This window comes from Sphaerodactylus townsendi, linkage group LG15 (assembly GCF_021028975.2).
Source record: "Sphaerodactylus townsendi isolate TG3544 linkage group LG15, MPM_Stown_v2.3, whole genome shotgun sequence".
Classification (NCBI taxonomy): domain Eukaryota; kingdom Metazoa; phylum Chordata; class Lepidosauria; order Squamata; family Sphaerodactylidae; genus Sphaerodactylus; species Sphaerodactylus townsendi.
This window is the reverse complement of record NC_059439.1, coordinates 25,668,019-25,678,488: the sequence shown is the minus strand read 5'-3', so window position 1 is coordinate 25,678,488 and position 10,470 is coordinate 25,668,019. Positions and strand designations below refer to the sequence as shown.

Here is a 10,470-nt window from a genome sequence, read left to right as displayed (position 1 = left end):
GCCAAAATTCCAAACGGCCTCGCCCACTTCCGCCTCTCGCGTCACAGAAGGATATACGCGCACGCGCTCAAGAGGGCAAAAGGGGCGGGGCAGCAGGCGAGCTGAGGCCCTGCGCGCGCGCTCCCGCCCCGCCCCGCCCTTTCCCCGCCCTTTGTTTGGTGTGTAGCCAGTCAGGAGCCGAGGAAGACCCTGCGTCTGAAGAGAATGACACTAACCACTCCCTTTTGTTACTCCTTCAGGGAATTTATTTATTTATTTACAGTTCTACCCCGTCAGTCTCCCAAGGGACTCGAGTCGGCTTATGTATAAAAATACAATAATATAAAAACATTACAAAAGAATAAACGTTAAAAAACGTTACAAAAGTATAAACATTAATAATAATAATAACCGTGAGGTGGTTCTCTGCCTGGGTTCTGGCTCTAGCCCACAATGCAACGGGGCAACCAAAGTTAGGCCACTCTCAAACCACAGTTAAGCTTTTTTTTGGTTTAACGCAAGCACAGAGAATGACTTTTTAACACAGCCCACAAAACCAAATTTAAGTGGTTTAAAACCTCACGCCCCGCTTTCCTTGACTCTGTGCTGTCATCCTTTGAGAAGAAAATAAAGGGACCGTTGTTTATTCTGAGAAAAGCTGAAATGCACATTCTTCAAAGGACTAAACAGTGCATTTGCAGTTGACATTTTCTTCTCAAAAGATGACACCACAACTCAGGAATTTTGTGGATTATTTATCTATGAATAATATGAAAAAGGGGAAATTGCTAGTCCTGATTGTGTGTAAAGTGCCATCAAGGCCCAACTGACTGATGATGACCCCAAGCAAGGAGCTGTCAAATCATGATGGAAGCGGAGGTGGTTTGCCAGTGCCTTCCTCTACAGAGTCTTCCTTGGTGGCCTCCTTTCCACTGCTTAGCTTCTGAGATCTGACAAGATCGGGCTATACCATGCCGCTATACCATCCTCCCCAAGTCCTTATTACAGATGATGAATCCACTGGATGACGAAAGGCCATTAAAGGATAACTAATCTGCATTCAGTGCGCATAATCTTGGTCCATGAAAAGGCTTGGTTGAGGCTTTGATGTCCCAGACAAAATTGACATAATGTACTCATAAATCAAATATAAATAACACCGGTCTAGTTTCCTACTTACAAAATTCATAGTTCAGCAATCTTTAATACCCGTATACAAACATTGCCTCCAAAACTGAATAAAATCTGCCCAGTCTAGCAAATTTATAAACACAAAAGCAGATCAAAGCAGATTCATTCACTGCATTTGTTCCCATTTCTTTCAGAACACATCTTAGGTTAAGACTGAAAGTTCCAGTATATGAAATACTCATTTGAGCAGGGAAGAAAACCCTTTCCATAAATATAAACTGAAGATGATGAATTGAATGCTACACGACAGCCGCTGACGAAGAAGGGAGCCTAAATCCATTTGGCAGTTTTTATTAGACTCAGTTGACTTGTAAAACGGAATACATTTTGGACTCTTTGATCTGTTAATTATTCAAAGACGGATTACAGTGGAAATGGTCAGGTTTTATTAATACTTGCATATAGATATGATATTAAAAACAGTGCATTATTAGACTGTATCGATGTATATAACTAGTGGCACAATCCCGAGAGGGGGACAAAAGTACCCATGGAACTGACCAGCTGCTACTTCTGGAGTATCTCCAGGATATGCTGGTGTAGTATTCTGAACGCTTGCAGGACAACATCATAGACTCTTGCTGGAACACTGCCTGCACAAACCTCTATACCAGCAGGAGGAAGTAGGCGGCCGAGGCACGTGGCAGAAGTTGGCTGTCTAAGCCACCCCCCAGAATCAGCGTAAAATTACAGTGTCAAAAACTGTAGCATAGCACATGGGCACCCCTAAATTGGAAAAGGCACCCCTCCCATGTAGTTCTGCCCACAAGCCCCAGGATAACTTGGGAAGCTCAGAGCAAGCGACTAAATGGTGTGTGTATGCTGCTGTTTCATGCTCACTCAAAAATGCAATTGCTATGAGATTAATGTAAATAATAAACTCTTGGGTCAGTTCACGCATTAGAAAGATGCATACTGGACCCCTGGGCCCTCACACACAGCGGCCCAATTAAGACTGGGACCGTGACACACAAGGAGAGGGACTTTCATCCTCCCCTTTCCCAGCATCATTTCTTTGATCACAAATAGCTCTGAATCTGTTGTTTGCCCCCTTAGGGAAGCTTGCAGGTAATCATGGCAATGCTACATTTTCCCAACAGGGTGAATTGCAGCTCTCTTCTGGTTAAGAAAACAGTGCAGGGATGTGAGGAAGCTTCATCAACACCCTCTCTCCACATGCACCGCCGAGAGTCATGGAGCTCCAGTATGTGTCTTTGTAACGATATCTTGGACTTGCAGCGTCAGTCGTCTCATAGCACCTTAAAGATTAATAAAATCAGTGTGATTTTGTTATTTTGACTGCAGCCATGAACTCAGATACCTCCCTGGAATTTGTCAGCAATGATTTAGTTCAGCGTTGACCTGGATGGCCCAGGCTAGCTGGATCTCATCAGACTTCAGAAGCCAAGCAGGATTAGCCTTGTTTAGTACTTGCAAGGGAGTCCAGCAAGGAACTCCAGGCTATGTGGAGGCAGGCAGTGGCAAACCACCTCTTTGTTTACCTCTTACCTTGAAAACCCTCACCATAAATTACTGTAACTTGACAACACTTTCAATCTGCCCAGTTTAGTTCGAGGTGTTTGTAACTCTTGACTTGCGTTTAGCTGGGTAAGCTAATTTGGATGAAATCACACGCTTTCTTGTTGATTTTGCATGTTTTCATGTGGTGGTGAGCTCATATCAGGTTCTACTGTTGGTTAATCTGACTGCAATATGTTTTTCTCTTATCTCTGACAGTTAATTAAAACAGTTCCAGAAATCTTAGATTAATTGCTTTTTAATGGAGATTAAGAGTTAAGTTTGGCTTTTTGATCTGGCTTGAAAGAGGTAATGAGCGCATACTAAAAAGTACTTTTTAATGCACCTGTTTGATTAGCTCATCAATACTGAAGACCCCATCATTCACCTAGATGATGATAATCACACGTTTAAGATAGAAAGATTTAGCATAAGATAAATTTGCTGTTTTTCTGTACAAACGATGTCATAAGCAAATCAAATTTCTGTGGATGGAACTCTCAGATAATACTGGCGAGATTATTGTGTGTGTGACTTGGGTTTTTATAAAATTCCTAAAAGCATTTTACAATAACAGTCTGAAACTGGTTTGCTTTAAATTTACCTATTCAAACATGGTTTGGAAATGCTAGGAGATTTGATATTATTGGCATGTTGTTTGCAGCTGTTGAAGGGTTAATTTTCACAGGCTTGTATTTTCTAATGTCTTTTTTAACAAAGAAAATTATTTCCTTTTTCAGTAAAAGATTGGCACTCCCTTAAGACTTTCTGCCCAGTTTGCCGGTGAGAGTTCAAAAAACATCGCCCACAATTAATGCATTAGTACTATCAAAATTTATGGCCCAAACTATGAGTCAGATGGATCCCAGAGATATCTGGAGCTAAATAGTTTAAAGATGCATTCTTACAGAACTAATAAGTCCAGATTCTCTAAGTGGATGTGAGAGCATATTATCTCATTAAGGCAGGGGATATACTTTACACATTGACATTTGCATATTTGGTCACTGGTGCTCCCTGCTTTTAAAAAAGGCAACAGATATAAGAAAGATTTTCTGTGAGAGGCCTTGGAGAGCCAGCGTTCATCACAGCAAACAAACCTAGGTTAGTTGGACCAAGGAATCAGAGATCTGCGGAGTCCAAGCTTTGCACCGTTGCACGAAAAAGATCTCTGGAACAATCCTTGCCCTCTGCAGTTAAAGCAACCATAGGGCTGGGATAGGTTGTTGCTTGTGATCTGAAGTGTGGTCAGCAGTGGCGTGGCGCCAAGGGGGCGTTACGGAGCGGGGGCAGATGGGGGCTTGGCAGGGGCACAGGGCGCACACATGCCCCAGCTTCCCCCTCGCTGCACCCCTGGTGGTCAGAGATTGTACGGGCCAAACTAGAACAGTGGTCTGACAAAAGCATATTGCTTTGTAAATCTAGACTTTTAAAACACAGATATTTTAGAGAGGTATTCATTTTCAAGTAGATATTGGCCTTTGACGCATCACTATTAGTGACCAATATCAAATTAATTCATGCCACAGTATTCCCAATTACTATTTATGAGTGTGAAAGGCGGACAGTTAAGAAAACCCACAGGAAGAAAGTTGATTCCTTTGAAGCACTGACCAGGGATAACCCTGCTTTGCTTCTAAGATCAGAGGAGATCAGGCAAGCCTGGGCCATCCAGGTCAGCGAGAACTTTTAAATTAGTTGTTCTCATTCAACAAATGTGTTTCTGACACAAACAACTTTTACAGCCAGACTTTCTCCCTTTGCGTGGCTTCAGGTACTGCATATCTGGAGTTCATTCATGGGATTGGATCGGATAACTTTTTCCACTTGTAAAAAAGGACAGCCTCCCAAAAGCTATGCTGGGGGTCATGAAGATTTGCATGGGCAAAAGCCATGCGAGGGGGAAGCTGTGGTAAGAAAAATCAAAACTGAGTAAAAAACCACAAAACTGGCTGGCTCTAACCCATGCTGCTATAGGATCAAGGGGCCCCAAAACATAAATAGACATAGGATTACAGAAGCTCCTGCTGGTTATAAAATAATCAGAATCCCTATTGGTCAGGGAAGGTTAACTCATGCCCTGATTGGAGGATGGCTTTCTCACGCATCTTCACAATGGGGTATTCTTTTAAACAGCCACCTTGATTTTCCACATCCTTCATATTGTTGATTTAAAAAAATACCCAGTGATGTCCATACTTTATTTTAGTAGCTCTCACACATACTACTTAAATTCTGTCTTATGCTTGGACAGGATATTTCGGTAGTTGAAAAAAGATTTCTGGCAGGATTTGCCCAAAATTGTAGGAATGCTTAAATAACCCCTGAAGTTGGTTTGCTTCTCTTGCTGCATATAGTACAGTACAGTAAACCTTTATTAGGCATAAATAATTCTGCATACAATGCTGCATATAATGAAGGCATAGGACAACCAGACTCATGGAGTTTAATTTTTTAATTGAAAAGATACTCCTGCCGGGGCAGATACACACCAGATACACGCCAAGATTTGACCCTCTCTAGGTTACCTCCAAAGAAGTGGAGCAAATACGTGGAATCCCTTTTCTCACAAATAGGTTTGACCTACAGATCCGCCACGTCTGTGTGTGTTTCTGTCATACTAGCAAAAAAGGTCCAGACCACTGCATGTCCTTCTTTTCCTTTCAAAAGATTTCTACAAATAAAAACACAGTAGGAAACAATACAGAGATGATAATTTATACTGGGAGCCGCGTTGTCGTTATCAGAATGAGCACCAGAGGTGGTTGAGATTCCTGGATCATGTTGCGGGGAGTCCCACAGAGTGAATGACACCTTTCATTAGCATTTTCCAGAAGGGCAGCGTCCTGGAAAAAAAGAAAGGGGCAAAGGATGGAAATCAGGAGGCAAGCACTGGTTGGCATCATTTCTTCTAGCAGGCTGTTTACAGAAGCAAAGTGCAGAAAGGAAACATTTGCCCCACCCACCAAACGATCAGACGTGAAATAATTCTGTTTTGTCCTAGCAAGAAATACTGCAGTTGTATGCAAAGTTACTCCAGTCTTTGACTTCAATGGACTGAGGCTCTGTACAAGAGCTGGGAAAAGAACACAGGGTCCTGGCTATTGGAACATTTTGTTATGTGCTCTGAAACAGCAGTAGGTGTGGCTTTTGTCCTCGTCGACTGGAAAGGTCTTCATTCAGCAGAATGGAGCCAAAGGTTTATGTATAATTCACATCAAATGCAGACCAAATTTAAAGGGCTGTATAACCAACATAGCTGTCAAAGCTTCCCTCAAAGAATCCTGGGAACTACAGGTCTGTGCAGGTTCTCAAACTTCTGTCTGAGATCCTTAATGTCCTCACAGAACTGCAATTCCCAAGTGGCTGTGGTGGGCTTTCCGGACTGTGTGGCCGTGGTCTGGTAGATCTTGTTCCTAATGTTTCTCCTGCATCTGTGGCTGGCATCTTCAGAGGGGTATCACAGAGAGAAGTGTGTTGCACACTGTGTCCATTAACACACTTCTCTCTGTGATACACCTCTGAAGATGCCAGCCACAGATGCAGGCAAAATGTTACGAACAAGATCCAGTGGTGTAGCGCCACAGGACGGGGTGGGGCATGATGCCCTGGACGCCTGCCTGTGCGGGGGTGTGGCCGGGGAGTGGAGTGGCAGGGGCATTCTGGGGCATTCCAGAGTGGGGCAGGGGCGGAAGATGCAGGCATGCCCCAGGTGCAGTTCCCCCATGCTCTGCCCCTGACAAGATCTACCAGGCTATGGCCACGCAGCCTGGAAAGCCTACAACAACCAGTTGAGTCTGGCCGTGAAAGCCTTCAACAATACACAATTCCCAAGGTTTGGTGGAGGCAGGCTACTGACAGCCCAGTGAGCTGTAGTGGTTAGAAGAATCAGACTATCACCAGAGAGATCCAAGCCTAAATTCTCCAATTCTTATTGGAGAGACCCTGGACCAGACACTGTTCTTGACGCAATGTGTGATTGGTGTTTGGAATATACTGCCACAGGAGGTGGTGATGGCCACTAACCTGGATAGCTTTAAAAGGGGCTTGGACAGATTTATAGAGGAGAAGTCGATCTCTGGCTACCAATCTTGATCCTCCTTGATCTGAGATTGCAAATGCCTTAGCAGATCAGGTGCTTGGGAGCAGCAGCAGCAGCAGAAGGCCATTGCTTTCACATCCTGTATGTGAGCTCCCAAAGGCATCTGGTGGGCCACTGCGAGTAGCAGAGTGCTGGACTAGATGGACTCTGGTCTGATCCAGCAGGCTCTTTCTTATGTTCTCATGTTCTTAAGCTTAACCTATTCCACTACAGGTCATCATGAGAATAAAATAGAAGGTGTCAGGATACACTACTCTGAATTCTTTGGACAAAGGGCAGAGTAAAAAAACAGTAATGAATCAATATATTTTGAAACTACTTAAGACTGTGATGGAAAATATATTCACTGATTATACTGTAGAATAAGATGGTGGATAGAAGAGGTTTTGGCTGTTGTGGAAAACAGCCACAATTGTGAGGGACAGGGAAGTTCCTTCTCACACTCCTTACCTCTGTAGCCATTCCCCAGAAATCCATTCATACCATACTTTGATACCTTCCCCCCTAAAGCAAAGGAGAAAACAAGTTTAGTGACGGTAGCTCTAAGTAGGCCAAGACTGCTTCTATTATAATTTCTTTTGGTCTACAAGACCCTTTCCTGCTGGATCCTAAGAAAGAAATTCACCTCCGGACGTTTGTGGCCTGCTTCTTTGCCAACCCCGATTCTCGTAATCTGCTATCCAACACAGATATTTTCTGTGGGTGCTATTTAAAAATACTCCCAAAATTATACTGAAAATTGTCTGACTATTTTGCGAGAATACACACACCATTGCTTCTAAACAGTATACTAAAGCAGGCCTAAAATCAAGGATAGACTTTATAAGATCGAGAGTGCCCTGATTCCACTTACATAGTGACCTCTTCCCCACTACTCAAAACAAATCTGGTTTTACCTACCATATCCACCCAATGCTTGCCCAGGGCCCAGTGATGTGCCATATCCTCCGGGCGCTTGCCCTGCTGCCAGGGGACCATATGCACCTACCGGACAGAGTGAGAGCCCATGCTAAACATAGCCCAGGAAGTCAAACCCAGCCAACCCCAGCCACACCCTAAAGAGCAGCCCAGTGCCTCCCCTGGCTATTTTTTGCACCCGGAATTTTACCTGCTCCTAAACCATTGGTTTGGGAATCGCCGCCATTCATATATCCCAGACCATTTCCATTGCCTGCATTGGGCAGAGAAGAAGGTGAGCAATTAAAATGGAGGAACAAATAGAACTAAAAAGAAACCTGACCCCTTCCCCCAAGCTCCGCATGTAGAGTCCTCTCTCCATTCCATCTTGGGTTTTAGGAGCATCCAGAAGTCCTGCCATCTTTCTCAGTTCAAGGGAAGCTCTCTTCTCTAGTTTAATTGGAAAAACATCTCCATCCTAGAAGCTAAACAAGAGTCCTTTGGGAGAAGACCAAAGGTCCTAAATAGTCCATCACCCTGTTCCCTGCAGTGGCCAGCCAGGTGCTTCTAGGAAGCCACAATCAATGCTTGAAAGCCTTCCCCTGTTGGTTCTCAGCAGTTGCCTCTGGAAATGGAGGCTCCATTGCACTATTGTGGCTTAATAACTGGTGATTGCTGTGAGAAATCTCAAGCAGGTCTAGAGAGGGGGCGTGCAGATTTTCCTAAATGACTAAAAGAAATCGATAGCCATTAATTTGTCTGAAAGTCACTGGCCCTCACCGTACCTTGAGGGAGCAAACAGAGGCTCAGCCCTGTGTTGCGCCAAGTAATGCGGTTTGGAAAAAGTAAAGTAAAATGAAACCTCCCTCGGCCCGTCTGACCACGTTCTGAGAGGTTTCAGTTCATCCATGGGTAACCACCAAGTGGGTTGTGGTTTCAAAACTAGCTTGAGGTTCAACCCCTACCCTTCTAAGCGCAAACTTGTTCTACCTCATCCAAGTCTGGGCTACTGAATTTGTTTATTAGATATTTATATTCTGCTTGTCTCCTCAGTGGGGAGCCAAAGCAGTTTCCAACACCCATCTCCCATTCTCCATTTTATTTCCACAACAAGTTGGGCCGAGAGCGAGCGGCAGGCTCAATATCAGACAGCAAGTCTCCATAACAGAATAAGGACTCCAACCTGGGTCTTCCTGATTCTAGGTCTGACACTCTAACCATACTGTCTCTCTTCTCACAATCTAGCCTTGCTGCTCTGGCAGGTTGCGGGCCATAATAGACCAACTGCCTCGGCCGGCTCGGGTAAAACAGAACAAACAAGCAAGGAGTCTATTTCAATTAAGCAAGGTGTCCCAGGGTTCCTATCTGCTCAGAAACTTTGACCTACTACAACTTGGAAGCTTTTATCTATAATCTCGGATCTGTTGGAAAAAACAGAAGCTGGTTTTGTTTGTATTTTTTTTCAGGGCTTCCTTTCAACCCAGCTGTGGAGTCATGAGTTGGGGTTAGGCCTGCCAACTGCCTGAAGAAAAAAATGTCCTCTTCCTTTAACTACTAGCTAAATGGGGACGCTATTCACCAAGCGATGCAATTTACTTCCACATCACGAAAAACTTCAGCTGCCTATTAAGGTGTTATTAAAGGAATGGGACTTTTTTTTTCTTCAGACAGTTGGCAGCTCCACTTTCTGAAGGGAAGGGTTAAACCTCAGACATCCTGTCGGACAGCAGTCTAGTCAATTTCATCACAGCTAGGGATGGGTGTGTGTGTGAGGGATAGGCCTGATTCTTAAGGAATGAAATTGACCGCAGGGTGTTGCTTGCCAGGATCTGCAATCTTGTGGCCTGGCTAATTTCACACTTAAAAGGCTACCGCCTCAGTTCTGCCAAGATGAAATTGATTAGCCCAAAACGTGATTACTTGCCACTAGAAGAAGAGGGAAGAGTTTGGATTTATATCCCCCCTTTCTCTCCTGTAGGAGACTCAAAGGGGCTTACAATCTCCTTGCCCTTCCCCCCTCACAACAAACACCCTGTGAGGTGGGTGGGGCTGAGAGAGCTCCGAGAAGCTGTGACTAGCCCAAGGTCACCCAGCTGGCATGTGTGGGAGTGCACAGGCTAATCTGAATTCCCCAGATAAGCCTCCACAGCTCAGGCGGCAGAGCTGGGAATCAAACCCGGTTCCTCCAGATTAGATACACGAGCTCTTAACCTCCTATGCCACTGCTGCTCCACTATGGGGCCTGATCAATTTCATTCTTAAAAGCCACGGTGAAATTGACTATGCCAGAAGATCGCAGCTTGCTGTGACCTGCTTGTCTGGAGTAAAGGCAGGAAACTCACCCAATGATGGTCTGGAGGAAAAATGCAGAGGTAGTGCAAGAGATAGGTACAAGAGATAAGTCACCAGAGCTGGCCCTTACCATATGGTCTTGGCTTACCCTCAGTACCCAGGCTGGTAGGTTGAGCACCATAGGGCAGCTGGCTGGGATCTCCTGTGGAAAGGAAGTTTTTAGCTTATGTTTGGCAGAGTTGCGATCGCGTGCGTGAAAGCGTGACCTCGCAAGCTGGTCTCATCTGCTGCCTAGATGCTCCTCCTAGCTTTCCATTAGGACTACTGGCTGCTGCCCTTTATGTCCCTTTGTGGCTGTGCATCTGATGGGATTTGGCAAGTGCCAGTCACACAATCCAGTAATGAAGGAGTTAATTGTTGCATGCTAATTAGTTAGTGAGGTCAGAAGTCAGTGACCAGGTAATTGATACCTATTGGTTGGGTGGGCTACA

General features: G+C 44.6%; 2 protein-coding genes across 7 annotated transcripts in view; both read right to left on the bottom strand.

Annotated features, from left to right (window-relative positions):
* The window catches only part of LOC125444887 (sulfotransferase 1C2-like), a 343,341-nt gene that overhangs the window by 187,865 nt on the left and 145,006 nt on the right, over nt 1-10,470 (bottom strand). The window lies entirely within an intron of this gene.
* The window catches only part of GREP1 (glycine rich extracellular protein 1), a 29,320-nt gene continuing 23,978 nt past the window's right edge, over nt 5,129-10,470 (bottom strand). For 4 of the 6 annotated variants that reach the window (XM_048517623.1, XM_048517626.1, XM_048517625.1 and 1 more), the window contains 5 exons: nt 10,110-10,181; nt 7,899-7,961; nt 7,691-7,774; nt 7,241-7,294; nt 5,129-5,534 (listed from right to left, as the gene is read on the bottom strand). In XM_048517623.1, the coding sequence (XP_048373580.1) occupies nt 5,509-5,534; nt 7,241-7,294; nt 7,691-7,774; nt 7,899-7,961; nt 10,110-10,181 (299 nt within the window). In that variant the 3' untranslated portion in view covers nt 5,129-5,508. The remainder of the gene's footprint in view (nt 5,535-7,240; nt 7,295-7,690; nt 7,775-7,898; nt 7,962-10,109; nt 10,182-10,470) is intronic. The other 2 variants (XM_048517624.1, XM_048517627.1) reach the window with 1 other exon arrangement.